Here is a 17,199-nt window from a genome sequence, read left to right as displayed (position 1 = left end):
GACACTCGTGTTAAACTTCGGGCGAATCGGGCCGATATTACGCTCCCTGACAATCATGGCCAGATATGGTCCGAGTTAACCAGCCTGTTCTGCACAAACGCCAATCTCTTTCAAGGCTCAAGCAAGTCAGTTGAGAAAGAGATGAGAGAGCATCTTCAGCTTAGTAGCCGCGTCAAGTTCCCAATACGGCGGCTAGTTACCCTGTGGAGAAATCAAAACTGGCAGCCCCTGCTTACGCGTTGGTGTTCTACCGCAATTGGGCAGGCAACGTTTAATCTCTCCACTTTTGAGTGGATGGCTAGTTGTCGGATAGATGACGTATGTGTAACCCGCCGCCGAAATACTCTGACCTGTCTTGCTAATCTACTGTCTAGCATTGGTTCGCTGCGTTTGAGAACGTACTTCGCATCTCTACATCTATTCGAAAGCAGTATGGGGTTGACGCCAGTTTAGCAGACTGGAACACGCTAGCTAGCCTGCCCCAGGCACGAAGTCCCCATGACGTACAAGACCTGTTCTACCCTGGCGAGGAGTTAGACAAGGATCCTGGCCCTTCCCATACGCGCCGGCAGGGCTTCTTCCCAACTCTAAGCAATGAGGCCTACCATGCGCTATACTCCACTGTACTTTCAAAGCCCACACACACGTACACAAACATCCTCGCTCTCTTAAAAACCCCGAAGAAAGAGGGGAAGCTTATGAGGAGTATTATGACCCACGTCAGCCAATGGGTAAACAGCGGATCCGCCAAGGTGTCTGACAGCGACAACAACAAACCCGCACTGCGGAAGTATCTAGTGCCCGTGCTGCAGAGCAGGCATGCCGGCCAGGCTGATCAAAAATCTCTTGACCTCCAACAAGAAGTACTGCAACACGTACAGCAAAATGCGGAAGCATTCACAAGCTCTATACTAGACCGCTATATTGACGAGTACCCAAGTGCAGAGATCAAGAACTACGGCGCACGCTTCCAGCATAAGGTGTGGAGAGAACTGCTGTCAATTGTGACCAGTTTCACAGGGCCAACCTTGCACAACAAGCACTTGGCGTGCCTAATTCAAAGCGATACCTACATAGCGCGAACGCCTACAATCGCACAAATCGCGTGTGATGCTATCTGTCAGGTCCCTGAAGTCGTCAACGAACCTGCGCTCCAGTCTACTAGGGCAGCAAACGACTTGCTAGAGACAATTCAGGTCGCAATCACTGAATGGATGTCTAGACACACTCTAGAAGACTCTGATAATACAAGTCAAGAGGTTCCGCTGCCCGCAAGGCACTCTAACGCCGAGTCTAGCAGAGAGAGAGAGCTCAATCTGACAGTCTCTGAAGCGGCACGTAGCGTTTCAGCACGGTCGAGTTCGGACCAGCTTACCCCAGAGCTAATTTCTCACCCCTCAACTGAGCCGCGCATACCCAAGGCATCCCAGCAGACCAAAGTTCAAAACAGGGGGATTGAGGACTTGAGTCTAAGCGACCTTGCTGCAGCCCGAGAGAAACACCGTCAGAAACGCACCCTTAGCGACCAGGTAGCTGTAAAGGGCAGTGCTTCTCTAAGCGAAAAGACCCGAAAGAAACACCGTAAGAAACACACCCTTGGCGACCAGGTAGCTGTAGAGGGCAGTGCTTCTCCAAGCGAAAAGACTCGACAGAAACAACGAGGGGCTTGGAGGAAGTAATCCGTATCTGACCCTAGCCCTAACCCAATAGACACTGTTCCTCTCCTCTTTCCTCTGCACTGGATATTGTGATTCTCGATCATCATCTATCGATCTACCCTACAAGATCCTCAGCCCTTAGCCAACGTACTATTTTATATAATACTGTTCTTATCATCATGTCTTTAGATCTTGCACAACAAAACGATAGCGATTACGATAACAGCAGTGCTGGAGAGGAGGACGGCCTGTACCAAGATGTGCAACCTGATGAGCACGATAGAGAACCTGACGAGCATGATGGAGAAGAATACCACGAGAGCAGCCTTGGGGACGAAGACGCAATAGCGAATAATCAACTTACCTGGGCTATTGACCACAGCGGAGGTGACCACCGACTACCTGGTGAGTTTAAGAGCATCCTACTTGTACGCATATAGTAACTACGTAGTAGTGAAGGGATTTATCAAGATGATAGACAGCCCCGAATTTAACGGCAGTAAGGCTATTGGAATGCTGCAGAAGCGATACACGATAGACTACGGATCGAGGCGCGTTGGGTCCCGACCAGCCAAGCCTGAGGACAAATTTATCCCTGAGTTCCACCTCGACCTTATCATTATCATCGGCCGGCCGCTCCAACCCATTGTGAAGTTCTCTACGTTCTTCGACCACGTAACAATCAGCTTTAAACACTGGCGAGCTCCATACAGCGCTAAACACAGCCACGGACTGTCGTTTGATATGGAGCATCGTACCTTCCGTCTTGCAAAGGGTGGAACGCGCGAATCTTGGTTTATTGTTATGCACCCTGTCGATAGCACAGTAGACCCTCTTCTGTCAGGCAGCGAACGTCGCAAACGCCGCGAGAAGGCGTCTGAGCACAGCGCTCTCAAACCCTCCCATGCCCTGTTCCTTACGTCGTACATTAAGAAAGTCTTCCTTACAGGCGTATTACTTGGAGAGGGTGTTGAGGCTTCTTGGAAATTGGATGGACCCCAGTCGCAATCGATCTCAATCGTCAAGTGGGAAACGTTCCAGGAGCAGTTCATGGAAGGGTGGCCAGAGTACGTGCGCAAGAACACGCAGGATCCGTTCTGGACTGAGAACCTGCCAGCGTTCCATGCGTATGACTACGGGCAGAACCTTCCAATTGAGTTGTCTACTGAGCAACTCAATAGTCTGCCTAAGGAAACCCGGTTGCGCCCTGATGACGAGACGTCTGACTCTGATGACGAGACGTCTGACTCTGATGACGAGACGTCTGACTCTGATAGCGAGACGTCTGATTCTGGGAATGATTTGTCAAACTCTGGGAATGATTTACCAAACTCTCAGAATGATTTATCTAACTCTGAAGACGCGGCGGCTAGGTCCGAAGGCGGCGCAGAGGGGGCTACGCCCCCACAGAGCGGTACACAAACAGGCGATCCAATTCCCCCGCCGCACGACCATCAACAGCCGTTTGATAACTACACACAGGATCTTCTACGCGCACTAGAGGACAAGTATAGACTGGAGAGCATTGAGACGGTCTCCTACGCGCTAGCGGTCGACATCCACTCAATAGCATCTTCCAACCTCCCTAACGCCTCTAATGACGTCGGTGTCATTCTCGCACCTGCGCGCTGCCTCCTTGCCAATCGCAACAACGTTGTTCGCCAATACCAACACCCGCGCGACTTTACCTTCTACCCTCTTGCCTTCCATCCATCGTACGGCAACTTCTCCTCCGCGCAGCCCCCAGCATTCCTACGCGACAACGTGCTCGCTGTAATGGAGGACAACATGAGCTATCAGAACAACGGTGCGAGCGTGTTGACTAGTGGTTATTTTCAGGCGTACTCCAACATTAAGCGAACTATACGCCATAGCCCCGGCAACTTACTTGCTACCAAGGGCATTGCCACGGCTGCCCTGACGCTGCCAGATCAGGATGGCAACCTAAACCCTCGGGTAGCGGCGAAGCGGCAGCGTTTACTGCGGAAATTGCGAGGCGAACAGACTCCTGATAACCCTACGTCTTCCCAACCGTTCGCTCGCGAGCAACAGCGGATTAAAGCCGCTATAAAGGAAGAACTGTACGCGTTTAGGATGGAGCAAGTTCTGTCTGTGCAGGTGTCGCAGTTAGCTGACGGTCAACGGAATTTTGCGACAGTGCTTCAACCTATCCTCCAGCTAATCCGGTACTTCTCGCTGGAACAACCTACCTACATTGATGTCCTCTTCGCGTTCAAAGAACGCATCTTTCCAAAGGTTCTCTCCTCCTTTGCTAGTCTGTTCGCGCACGCATCAGACGAGTTTTATCGTCGCTTCAAGGCTGCTGGCTCTAAAGGGCTGCCTTTTGCCCTAGCGGAAGGTGTGGCCGCATTCGATCGCCTTGGCAGCTACTGCTTTACTGGGTTCCCCCGGTCTTTAGTGGGCTCAGTGCTCGGGCCTCTCTGCACCATAGAAAGCATTGAGCAGGGTGGGTGGCCGTTTATCGACCCCAACATGCTCAATCTGCAAGGCAGTGGCCATGCTAACCTAGTGCGTTGGCCGCGCATGGACAATGGACGACCTATTATGATGCACGTTGCTTCCATTCGCCACCACTATGGGCCCCAGGTTGCCGCTTATTGTCACAGCGAGGTATGGTTCCGTGAGCTTGGTGGGCTCACAGGTAAAGGGCCTCGTGGCGCAGAAGAGTTCCTAGTAGAGGTGCTCGAAGAGATGTGGAAGCCGCAGACAATCGCTTTCGTAACACACCAATTCTATCGCGCTCTGAACAAGGGCGGACGGGGCAATGCTCAAAGCGTAAGCCTAACAACACTGCAGGCACGACAGGAGGCGCAAGAGCAGGTGACGCGTTGGGCTGAAAGCGAGCACCCCTTCTCTGCAGGGTTCGTGCAATTAGCGTTTCAAATATCAGCCGCTAACACAGTACAGGGAGTACGAGTCGATCTTTCCTGTCTTTTATCCAGAAGCGACTTCGGGTTTGAGAAGCCAGACGCGACGCGACTTTGCGCAAGAGCTCTACTGGGAGTGTGTTAACAGCCATGGCCAATCTAGTAGCTACCTCTTTTCAAAGAACGCGAGCTGGTTCACTGTGTTACGCGCTGCCGTGCAACACGCCAGGGCCAAGGCGATGAAGGAGGAATACTGGATCAGCGCCATAATGTCAGCTCTAGCGGCGTGCCGCATTGACTGTGTGCCTGGTTCATACCATGGCCGATTGAGCTACCGGAGAATGACGCGGCTAGTCGGTAACGTTCCGGCCCCATCCGCTATAGCGGCGAGACCGGGCAGCCTCAAGCGGGCAGCGATTGAGGCAGTACACCAAGCAAAGCGGCGCTCGCAAACAAAGAGTACTATCGACTTTGGTTGCCAAATCCCTTTTAACGCCATCCCGCCGCTAGTTGAAAAAGGTTTTCAGCAGTTGGACGGCCAGTTCTCAAAGTCCGGCATGAATCAGAAGGTTCGTGAACACTACCACAGAGCACGTCAGTGCCTCATCGAGTGCTTAGGTCAGCCAAAATGCGATCTAATGCTCATGTTGGTGTTAACCCTTGCATCCTCTTCAGCTACCCCTACTGTAGCGGTGAATGCGACTGAGTTTTCCAAAGGACCAACCAAGAACTCTGAAATGTTTGCGGCCGCCTTGGTAACAAGAATGCTCTGGTCTCTTCGACCAGATTACTTCCCGTCGGAGGAAGACGATGGTTGGGTGCTTTCGGTACGGGAGATGACGAAGAAGATTGGTAAGACTTCCCTAAGAGAGGCCCTTTTCCCAAGTAAGAAGCATTGCTAACATAGTACTATCTGGGGTAGAGCACAAAGGTTGCAACAACCGCTTCCTTCGACAACTGCAATGGATTCGGGTTACTAGTGGGCGTCGAGACTCCCCAAGGAACAGCGACATAGCGATCAACTATGATTCCGTTCTTGAGAAGAGACGTACAGAGTTAATGCGACTACGGAGCGATGCTAAAGGTTTTATTCAATGCGTGTTTGGTAGTTCTGATTATGCATGGGTTGACCGATGTCATACTATTATACAGGAGTCCCCAGTGTAGAGTAAGCTATTATAGCTTCCACTATAATTTTACATCTTCTCTCCTATAAAACACGTATATACTATATACATCTTCTATCCTATACAGCTTTTGAAGAGATTAATACACGTTACGTAGTGTTATGATTTTTTAAAATATTTCGTATTAACTGTAAATTCAGAAAAACACCAACCCCAATATTAACCGTACTATCGTTGTCGCATGTAATCCGTTTCTTAATCTTAACTGTGTCTCTTCTCTACTATTTACATAATTAACGTAATAGTAAAAAGACGCAGGCACTAGAGAATAGAGCCTGCGAAGTCTACATTGCATTAGTGGCTGAAGTAGCACAGTGTAGAGGCATCCTGTTACTATTCTCCGCAGGCAAAGGTAATAGCACCTTGCGCGGCAACCTTTAAGGAAAAGAGAGGAAGCCGCTATGTGTTTCGCTCTTCTTTGTAGTTATTTGTAGATTTGTAGCCTGCGGTGTTGTTGACTTATCTGTATCGCAATACGACAGCAGCTTCCTAGCAGGCTGTAATCGTCGAGAGCCACGGTACAGCCGGTGACTTAGACGACAGACCTAGCCTAACACTAAATTGGCAAGCTTCCGCAACACGGACGCATACACCCCACCTGCTAATAAGCACCGCTATGACTAGCAACTCTCGTCTACCTCACTACTTCCGTAGAGTGTCGCTAGAAGCTCAGCATTGTGCTCTTCGAGCCCATCACTCTTTTTCCGCAGCGCATAGTTCAGGGTCGTCAGGTAACCCGGTTTATTGTTCAACCTATAGGGCTTACAGGACAGAATAATTCAAGTACCGACATCTGTCGCAATGGCGCCGGCGATGCCGGGATACTTTCCGATGCGTCAGAATCAGTGTCATCTTCGGCTTCGCTGTCTGGAATCTCTGTTAACCCCACCGCCGTAGCTAGCGCATTCGCTTCAATGCTAAGCCTCTCCTTTCCAGCAATCGGCGCACCAGTAATTCCATCCGGCCCTAGCCAGGCTTCGAGGGCCCTGCTTGCCGTGCAAATTTCCGGCCGTTCGCGCTTCACTAGCTCAAGAAAAACATCGCGCTGGTTCTTCCGCAGCACACGCTCGAGCCAATGGTTTGAGACCTCTTCGTGGGGTATGAGCAGCAGCGATCCCCAGCCTAGAGCTTGAACTATGTCGAACCATCGTGTCGCTCGCTTTAGGCGGTAACGAAAGGCTGCGTGGTCAGATTTAGATGGTGATTGGCAAACCAGATGGACCAAATATGTGATAGCCTCTGTTCGTGCCTGGCCCTTCCCGTACCTGTTGCGAGTTCTGTCGTTACTGGCTAGACGATCAGCGACCTGGATTTCGTCGACCTTGCGAGCGTACGCCTTCCCTAGCAAAGCGAAAGCCCAGCGAGTGCCAATGTTTACAGCTGCAAGCATCGTCTCGTACCGTGTGCACATGTCCCAGGCAAAGCAGAATGCATTGTCGGCATCAGTATGAAGTGTTGCGCTACTATCCACTGACTGCGACATTTGCGTCTGGGTAAGAACATAACGATCTACTGGTTTTACCAAGAACGGCGTGCCCTGTTTCCGCCAATTATGCAGGAACTGCGCAGCGCTGTACTGCGAGGTTGCATTTCCAAAAGCACGCGCTTTTGCTAGCATGCTGCAGGCAGTATAGTAGGGTGTTGGCGAGGCTGTATAGAAATCAGCATCTTCCGCGACTTTTTGCTTGAAGATCCAAGAGATCGTCGGCTCATCGTCTGGCGCAATGCTGCCGTACGCCATACGTTCCTGCGCAGGCATCTTCTCAGGCGGTTCCTTTAAGCCTATCGCCTCGAGCTTTATTACACGCGATCTTTCTAGCTTTCTTGTACGCCGTAGCTCTGCAAGACGATTCTTGTTTGTAACTGTTGCGGACCTCTTTACGGATAGAGGCGTCGTCGCACTCTGGTTTTCGCTGTCCTCGTCGCTTGTTCCGCGCTCGTGTCCCCCCTCCGCTCTAGCTGTGTCTTTGCCAGCGTGTACTGTCATAGTGTTGACTTCGCTAGCCCTAGCCGTCGATTCGTCCGCGCTGTCCTCCTGTATTGCTAGGCGGTTTAAGCTGTTGGCACGGATCTCGCTGCGAATAGGCGATGAGGAGGCTGGACGTTTACGGTACGGCACAAGGTCGCCTGTAGCCCTCTGTGCTGATGGCGGTATGCTATCGTCCTTGTCTGAGTCTATAGCCATGCGGTCCTCCGCGATGCCTTCCGTTGGCGTCATTAGCCGCGCTGTAGTTAAGTTTCTAGGCTCTAGAGACTTACTACTAGCAAAGTCCATAGCAGCGCTTGTGAGACGCCCCCAATTTTCTGCGTCAAGTGTGCTGGCACCCAGCGTCTCTTTCAGCAGCCATATCGCATCTAGTGTCGAGTGGGCTATGAAAACCGGCTTGCACGCTTCGTCGTCGCCTACTTCTGGAACGATCCATCCCGCGTATCGTACATCGCCTGGTACACGGCATGGTTCTGCGAGACGACGCGCAAGAAATCTGCTGTAGGACGGGTTAGGTGGGCTGTATGCTAAGTTGTTAGCGACTGTAGCGTCCCACTGTGCAGGAAAGCCTCTTCCGCTGTGTTTATCCTGACAATGGTCACTATCGAGCTGTAACTGATCCATTTTAGAACCAAGGCTGACGCTCTAAGCCAGCGATTAGTGTGTGGGTAGAAAAGTAGTAAGAATAACAGCAGAGAAAAGAAGACGTGGCATGGAAAGCAGGGGGCCAGGGCGTGCCGGCAAGGTGCGGCATATAGTCGCACCGACTAACAAGGTAGAGTACGGTCCCTAATCCCAGAAGAGGTCGCGTCCTTGAGTGTAGAATACATGTTATTTCTCTTTTTAGAGTGCTATTCTTATATAATATTGAATACTAAAGTTTAGTTGTTGAAGACACGAAAGATCTCAAAGAGGTAGTCCTAGATAGGGAGGGTCGCTCTGCCTCGTACATCTAAGAGCGCAGTTCCAAATAATATAACACTAGTATTTGCCTTTAGAGGTGCAGCGTGAAGAAGGTTGGAGCGCCAGCCCTAAGGTAGTTAAAGCGTCCGAATGTTCCAGCTGCAAGGTTGCGATATGGCTTGGGACGCAAGTTGCCGCAACGGTTGGTTGCCAGCGAGGGCAAGTTACGCAGAGACCACGGTATGGCTTCATACACCTACTAACACCTTTTGGGCAACTCTCTGGACTGTCCAAGGTACTGCATGACAGAGTTGTCAACAATCAAGCCAATCAAGCTGGGTGCCCCAGCTTAGCTTGATTAGTGGGTACCTCTACCTCAGCTTAGCTTGATTGGCTTGATGGTTAAAATTAATAAGCTTGGCTTGTTTAGCTTGATTAGCTTAACAAAATTAATCCCCCTTTCAAGAAGCTTAAAAGGGGATAGTGTAGGGGTATCCTTATATAATCTTATCACCACGTGATCTTATCACCACGTGACCTTACTTACTTACTTTAACCTTCTTTATAGAGTATTAATTCTATCAAGCCAATCAAGCCAAACAATCAAGCTAGCTTATAGTAGCTTGGCTTAATTGATTTATACCTCTACTCTAGCTTAGCTTGATTGATACGCCAGCTTGATGCCCCAGCTTGATAGCGATCAAGCTGGCTTGATTGTTGACAAGTCTGCTGCATGAACAGACGGTTGTTGAACCAATGAACAAACTGATTCCTAATGGTTGTCGCTGTAGAGAAAACGTCGAGGTAGGCAGTATACTCAGTCCTGGACGGCACGCTGGGACTCTGCCTTGGCCACTGGTTCCTCAGATCTTCCACGAACGAGTCGATCGCCCTAGTTTGATTCTCCTGAAATGCGGCGTGCAATCCTGTCGTGATGCTGCTGTTCAGTCTCCGATTCTCGCTTTGGTAGATTCGCTTCATTGGAATCTGCAAACGCCTTGGTGTTGCACAGCACCGTGTTCCGAATCGCATTCTTGTTGAAGTCCTGTCCCTGGTCTAGCTCGTATTTCAGTGCAGTAGGTGGCTGTACCGCCGAGAGCTTATATACCCTATAGGCTGCAGCTAGAGCCTGTATCGCATCCATGTCTGACTTTTCGGCGTAAGCCGTCGTACAAAACTATGTCATTAGATCACGATATGGCTTGGGAAGCAAGTTGCCGCAACGGTTGGTTGCTAGCGAGGGCACGTTGCGAAGCGGTTGCGATATGGCTTGGGACGCAAGTTGCCGCAACGGTTGGTTGCTAGCGAGGGCACGTTGCGAAGCGGTTGCGATATGGCTTGGGACGCAAGTTGCCGCAACGGTTGGTTGCTAGCGAGGGCACGTTGCGAAGCGGTTGCGATATGGCTTGGGACGCAAGTTGCCGCAACGGTTGGTTGCTAGCGAGGGCACGTTGCGAAGCGGTTGCGATATGGCTTGGGACGCAAGTTGCCGCAACGGTTGGTTGCTAGCGAGGGCACGTTGCGAAGCGGTTGCGATATGGCTTGGGACGCAAGTTGCCGCAACGGTTGGTTGCTAGCGAGGGCACATTGCGAAGCGGTTGCGAAGCATGGAGTAGTATTTAGTGTGGTAGGTTGCATTCGGCCTGACTCGGAAGACCACGCGCCCGCAAGTCAGGCTGACAGCAGCGCTTCCACTCACAACGTTACCTAGGTACAGCAGTAACTTGCTATTGCTAACAGAGGCAACTTTCTAGGCTTCCTACAGTGGCAGCAGTAGGCAATACGTACAGCGTTACTCTATGTTAGTCTGGTGCGCCTATATCGGTATTGAGTCATGGGATCGATTTTGTACTACAGACTACTTGAGAAAGTTACAGTATGTCTCCGCGATTTCCGGGCAGTCATTCCTTCAAAGTATCTCAGTCTTGCGCCTTTATCGTGCTCTGAAAATAGCCTTTAGCTTGGAGGTTCTTGACTATCCTCATGTCAATGGTGTCTCGGCATCCTTGAGGGGCAGTAGTTGTCAGCCATTCAACGAAGACTTCGGCGAACCTCGTATTAATGCGATGTTGGCGTTTCGCAGCCTGTTCAGCAATATGCGCGTTACTCTGAGGCTCAAGACCATGCAAGATGTTGCCCTCTGTAAGCGATATTGACTGACACATCGCGCCCGTTGCACCCACGAGAATATAGACGCCATCGTCGACCTTGCCGCCCCCCTCATCCCAGACCTTCTTCCACTTGGGTACTTCCTTGTCCCGTGTCACGGCGTTGTAGGCATGAACAACGTGTTTCTCTCCAAACGTTTGGCAGATGTAAGCGTAGATCAGAGCACGTGACAATGTCGAGCTCGCGAGTACGACGTACTTGGCTCTGTACTCTAGGGTTTCTCCTTGGTGTGCGCGAGGACGGGGATGGGGAATGGTCGTCTTCTTGTTGCGTAGCTCTTCCAACGTCTTGTGAATGTATGCGACCTTGGCTGAGCCCTTGCAAGCCTCCAATGCAATGTCCCAGATGAATGAGTGTCGAATTGTGTCGCTGTTCACAAGAGCTGTGCGGAGGTTTTCGTTGTTATTACTGAGACTGCGGTGAGGGTCGAGGATCCGATCTCCGATAAGCTGGTCGGCATCCCAATTGTTGATTGCGGCCATAAGGTTAGGAAAGATGCTGACATGTCGCGCAATGCGGTAGGCCTCGGAGTCTGCGACTGCGCCTGGGGGCATGGTGGGCTTGGACTTCTTGCTGCTCTCTCCCCCTTGGTCTTCCCAGGCCTCCACTTCCTTCTCGTAATGCTGTTTGACCGCGGCTAGCACGCGAGACTCTTCTTGTTCCACGTTAGCGAAGTAACACGCATCGTGCTGCAGATACGTGAAGTTGACAGTAAGCTTTGCTGTGACAACGTTGAGGGGTTTGCGCCAGGGATCCAGACTGTCGGTGTCGCGCATTATGAAACACCACCGAACCATGTCCCGAAAATTGTTCAGCATGTCCTTGATCTCGCCGGACTGGAGTTGCTTGTCGAGCGCGGACTGTACTTTGTTCTTTTCCTTCTCGGTTTTACAACGCTGCATCCCGTCGTGATACTTCTTGTAGCTATTGAGGAGCTTTCTCCACACTGCAGTACAATCTACCCCTTTCAAATTGGCTAAAGCTTTGGCGCCTGGATCGGTGGACTGCTTTTGTACTAACCGCTGGATCACGTGGTCGGCGAATCCTAACACCAGGTCGACCCCGTTCGTGAGAGCTGTGCCCGTCTGACCTACTATACCAGTACGATGATCATTGGGCCTGTAGTCCAAAATGGGGTCGATGATGTGGGTGTAGGTTTGAGTTTTTGTACCCGGGGCGGTATGCAGCTCGTCGACCATGATTATTGCAGCGCAACCAACGAATGTGACCAACCACACCTCGACCCTCACACCTTTGTCGTCTGTCCATATTTGCATGCGACGAGCCTGCCAAGGGCCGAGACCATCAAGCGCAGGCAATCGTGAAGTGTCCATATGCGTCTTGGCGCACAGGCTCAGCTGTGCTCTCAACGCCGCCCTCTTCTTAGTATGCCTCTTGTCGGTCTTTTCTAACTGTTGTTTTAGCCTCTTGTACTGAGGGGGCGCAGAGGTATCGACAAGCGTGCCAAAGATCTTCGTCTTCCAAGACTCGCGAGTTGAGACTATCAAGAACCTAACGCTCGTCTTTTGAGGTCTGAAGTCCGATGTCTCAGGGACGCTGTTTGCCCATTCCTTAGTCGGGTTGTTCAACTTCCACACCTTGTTGTACTCCCCATAGGCCAATCGTGATTTCAACCAGTTAGGGCGACGGTTGACTTCATCCCACTCTTTTGGTGTCATGCTAGAGTAGATGCTGTTCTTCGCACCGCCATAACGCTGTACAATCTCTTCGCCCGTACCGTGCAAGACTATCAGCTTCGGTGGCTTGTACTCTGATCCTTGAGCCAAGTGGGCGCTGCCACCCATGATCATACGCCATGCTTGTACCAATGTTTCAAGGCCTGCTGCACTCGCAACAAAGTAGGTGCATCCAAACAGATTCGGCGTCTCTATCTCGTCTCCGTTCGATTTGAGAGCAGTGTAGGGGAAGTCTGGCGTCGCGCTGATGCCGAGGCGCTGGTACGATCTAGCAAAATTGAGATACCATATGAGGACATCGGTGATCGTCTTGCCCATGCCCATGTCGTCGGCGATGACAAGTGCTCCTCGGTCGCCGGCGAGGACATCCAAGCCATCCTTGGCGCCGACCAACTGATGGGGTAGCGGGTGGAAATCTGGGTTTAAGCCGACCCCAGTTCCGAGGTTGATCTGGTCGCCTTTGAGGTCGTCGAGCGCAAGGCCGAAGGTTTGCGCGGCTAAGTCCCACAAGTCTATGTTCGACTTTTGCGCGTGCGCAAAAGCAGACATACCATCCATCTTCACCTTCATAGTGCTCGAGAAATGCGCGTTTGCCTGGGTCTTAGCTTGTTCGTTCAATGGGGGTTGTTCCGGTTCGCCTTCGTCTAACATGCATTCTTCTAGCACCTCTTCATCGTCTACGAGAATGTCCATGTTGTTACTAGACTCGCTGTCACTAGAATCGCTGCTACCACTATCGTCGCTGATATGTATTGGGTCGTCTAGTCCGCTACCGTGGTAGCTATTAGAAGGGAAGGTCTCGACAAACTTGAGAAAGGACTTAGGTGCGCTGGACGGTGGTTTGGCAGGTCTGGCGAGCGGTAGCAGATTCACGGGTGTGAACGACGAGGGTTGAAGTGTGCGGGGGAAGGCGATGCTGTTATTCCTGGACATGTATGACGAGAACGGACCTACAGGATGCTGCTTGTGTGCGCTGTTGCTAGGTGTGGATTCTTCCCTCGACCAGGATAATGGATGTATGTTGGCCGCCAAATCTAGTATCTCCTTGAGTGTCTTGGGTGTAAGCTCCTTACTTTCCGGTGGGACGGCTTCGGAGGAGGCAACTTGCATGTGGGTGGCATCTTGTTGCTGGTCACCTTGCACCTCTGCTGGCGGGGCGGGCTCGGAGGAGGCAACTTGCATGTGGGTGGCATCTTGTTGCTGACCATCTTGCACCTCTGCTGGCGGGGCGGGCTCGGAGGAGGCAACTTGCATGTGGGTGGCATCTTGTTGCTGGTCACCTTGCACCTCTGCTGGCGGGGCGGGCTCGGAGGAGGCAACTTGCATGTGGGTGGCATCTTGTTGCTGACCATCTTGCACCTCTGCTGGCGGGGCGGGCTCGGAGGAGGCAACTTGCATGTGGGTGGCATCTTGTTGCTGGTCACCTTGCACCTCTGCTGGCGGGGCGGGCTCGGAGGAGGCAACTTGCATGTGGGTGGCATCTTGTTGCTGACCATCTTGCACCTCTGCTGGCGGGACGACTTTGGAGGAGGCAACTTGCGTGTCGGTTACGTTCAATCTAACCGTCGTGACAAACACTACGGCTGTGCCAGCTGGGATTTCTCGCATAGCAAAGTTGAATCCACCTTGGCTTCCAATTCCGATATGCTGATTTGCTCTTGGAGCGATAAACAAGCGGCCCTTGAAGTCGAATCCATCGAGTCCTAGGCCTTGCGCAGTTTCGTAGCATTGCTCAGCTTCGTCGCGTAGTTTTTCCCAGTTGGGGATGCCCTCCCAACATATGTCACTGAATTCGACCATGCTGACTACTTCGCTGATCTCTCCATCCTTTACGGCGCATATATGTACCTGTGTGTCGAGATTTGAAGCGGTTGGCATGGGAGGATTAGCAGGCTTGTCGTTGTTCGGAGTAGGCGTGAATCCTGTAGGAACGGTTCTGGATCGAGAGCGCTTAGGTGGGTGGTCTTTGGAGTTGTGCGTTGATTCTGGCGATAACTCGCGCTTTTGGAGTGTAGAGGTTGCCGTCAAGGGGTTGGGGGTTGGGGCTTTAGCATGGTCGCCTTCCGCTTTACGCTTCCTCAGGCGATTGAGAGAATGTGTGATCAACTTGCTAATCGCCATTGTCCTCCACGCCTTGGGTTCGTTGCGGAAGTCGGGTACGGACTTCCAGACCAGGGCGTGTAGGTTCTTGTTCAGGTCTTCATTGGCAGTGTCGCTGAGCTTTGCTGCACCTCGATTGCGTGCATCGGGGTAGTTGTCCACAAGAATCTTGTCAATCGTCCTGGCTATCTCCTTTTGTCTGGTGGCGTCGTCGATGCCGAAGCCGCGGAAGATCTCTGTTTGGTTCCCCGAGTAGCTAAGGGAGCTGGGGTCGCCTGCCGGTGGATGGGCGGGTGACTGCGTGTTATCGTCCATCCTAGTCACCCGTGGTAGAAGGTGTATGCAGGTTGACGATGCTGCGGTACGTGGTGGGTGGGTGGTGTTGCGGCGAGCGTCGCAACGTTCGTGTTGTGGCAACATGCGCGAGGAAACAGCCGGAGAGCGGTGAAAAGTGAAAGGGGAAGCTCCCAGTAATTTTAGCCTCGTCGCCCGTACTGAGCCTAGTAGAACGATGACCAGGAGTAGGGCATAGTATAGCCACCCGGTTCTGGCGTGAGCGCTCACTGTTGAGCATTGCGGGTACAGCGCACAAGACTCTGACGCGGGCTCACGTTGCGTACGCGCGAAACAGAGAAAGTTGATAAAAGATATGGGGATCACCCGAGTGTATAGAAAGCGAGCAGAGGGAGAAGAGAGACAAGGAGCAGGGAAAGTAGGGAGAGACATGGGGATCACCCAAACGCAGTTCTGGCCGTCATCGTGAACTGAATCGAGCATAGAAGTTGATAGAACCAAACAAAAGAAAGCGAAAAGAGATATGGGGATCACCCAGCCGTAGGACTAACTGTAGTCGCGAAGGAGAGAGCCAAGACGTAGCCGGCTACACGCTGCGCATTGCTGTGGCCTTGACGCTCGCTAGATCTCCCATTCACCTTGGCATGTCCTCGCTTATTTGTATGGCCGGTCCGATAGTTATCTTCCTATTGCCCAAAGGTCGACTGGCTGTCCACTTCTGTCTCTTGGTACCAACTTGTAGAACTCGGGTGATCCCCATATCCTCTTCGCGTCCCTATCGTTCTCCATCCAATCCTTCTTTTCACGTGTCTTTATCTTGCTCCTCGCTTCCTCACGCACAACCCAAGGTGAGCAACGCAAAATTTGCTTGGCGTTAGCGTCTCTCGCGCTCGCGCTACCTAGTCCTGCACAAATAACACTTTCCTCCACACCAACTACTTGACACCTTCCCCGAATTGCTTCTCTTGAAAGCAAACCACTCTCAACGTCGATATCTCTACCTACCCATTGACCCTTGTCGGTAAGTTGTTGTGGCCTCCTGTTCCGCTGATCGATTGCTAACGATGTGCTGTCCGTATAGAAACAAAGTCTCACCTACCGTTGAAACTCTGTTTTTGCATATCGTCCAGCATGGCCGACCAGTCTGTCATGCACTACATGGTCAATGACCGGCCGACGTCGGCGCCGCATGATACAGAAGTCTACGACCAGGGCATTGCTGTCTTGGAGGCACCCGGCAAAGACTCTGTCCAGCTCGGAGGCCTTCCCGACGCCCCTGACCGAGAGAAGCACGCCTGCTTCACCTGCAAAGAACCAGGCCACAGGGCCAAAGATTGCCCCAAGAAGCTCGAACAGCAAGCGTGTTCCAACTGCGGCGAGGTTGGCCATGTCTACCGCGACTGTCCCACGAACGAGTGCTTCAACTGCGGTGGTCACGGGCACCTCTCCAAGCAATGCCCTAGTGAGCCAGCAGCAGACCAGGGCCCTAGGTGCAACGGCTGTAACCGTCTCGGCCACGTTGCCTCGGATTGCTTCTATCCCCAGCCGATCAAAACCCGCAAGTTTCGTGCTCCTAAGGAGGACGCCTCCAAGGAGGACGTCTCCAAGGAGGACGTCTCCAAGGATGGCAAAGACGAGCTTCCTCCTGCCCAAACCATGGCCCCACCACTGGATAAACCTAGCTTCACAACAAAGTTATTCACTCGGAAGATCCCTCACTATGTCTCCTCCGTTAGTGTAGAGATGGATATTTCCTATCCGAGCGACGACGCTAGTATCACCCTCCGTGGCCACGCTCATCGGGCAGCCTCCATTACCCTGACAGCCCACAACATCGTCAACTGCACTGTACTTCCCATGAAGATCACCGATGAGTTCTTCACCTCAAGGGTTTCCCAAGAAGATGTTAAGCGAGCTGCTAGTAAGCTTGCACTCAGCGAACTAGGGATGCTCCTACACTTCCGCTTCGACCTCCAAACCGAACAACCTGACGGACAACCTCTGAACTCCCGCCCCCTCTACGGATTGGGGTTCTTCTCCCACCAGAACTTTGGGATCTTCGATGAAGTCATCCATCGTGCTCGCGATATCCTCGAGAATGGCGGCGAGGGCACCGTGCTGCACTTCTTCACGGTCGCCACAGAGTCAGCACAAGAGCGCATGGATACCGTGTACAAAGAGATGCAAGCTCAATACAAGAACGACCCGATTCTGCTCTACTGGAAGGACTGTCGTGTCAACCCTCAGACTGGCATGGAGATCTCTGTCGACAAGCAGCCGAAAGGATTCAAGGTCCCTCCCCAGTGGGCATTCCAG

General features: G+C 52.1%; 2 protein-coding genes across 2 annotated transcripts; one reads left to right on the top strand and one right to left on the bottom strand.

Annotated features, from left to right (window-relative positions):
* Nucleotides 1–1,837: 1,837 nt before the first annotated feature.
* Nucleotides 1,838–5,185, top strand: ACET3X_004691 (uncharacterized protein; the record flags this gene model as incomplete). Its single annotated transcript, XM_069451471.1, has 4 exons — nt 1,838–2,063; nt 2,113–4,540; nt 4,587–5,115; nt 5,165–5,185. 4 exons carry the CDS (start codon nt 1,838–1,840, stop codon nt 5,183–5,185), a joined length of 3,204 nt encoding a protein of 1,067 aa, XP_069306735.1.
* Nucleotides 5,186–6,481: 1,296 nt separating this feature from the next.
* On the bottom strand, nt 6,482–7,951 carry ACET3X_004690 (uncharacterized protein; the record flags this gene model as incomplete). The annotated part of the gene is made up of 1 exon (XM_069451360.1): nt 6,482–7,951. The coding sequence occupies one exon, from the start codon at nt 7,949–7,951 to the stop codon at nt 6,482–6,484; it is 1,470 nt and encodes a 489-aa protein (XP_069306734.1).
* Between the last annotated feature and the right edge of the window lie 9,248 nt (nt 7,952–17,199).

This window comes from Alternaria dauci, chromosome 4, assembly GCF_042100115.1.
Source record: "Alternaria dauci strain A2016 chromosome 4, whole genome shotgun sequence".
Lineage (NCBI taxonomy): Eukaryota > Fungi > Ascomycota > Dothideomycetes > Pleosporales > Pleosporaceae > Alternaria > Alternaria dauci.
Note: the sequence above shows the minus strand (reverse complement) of the source record. Positions and strands in the feature narration are given on the sequence as shown.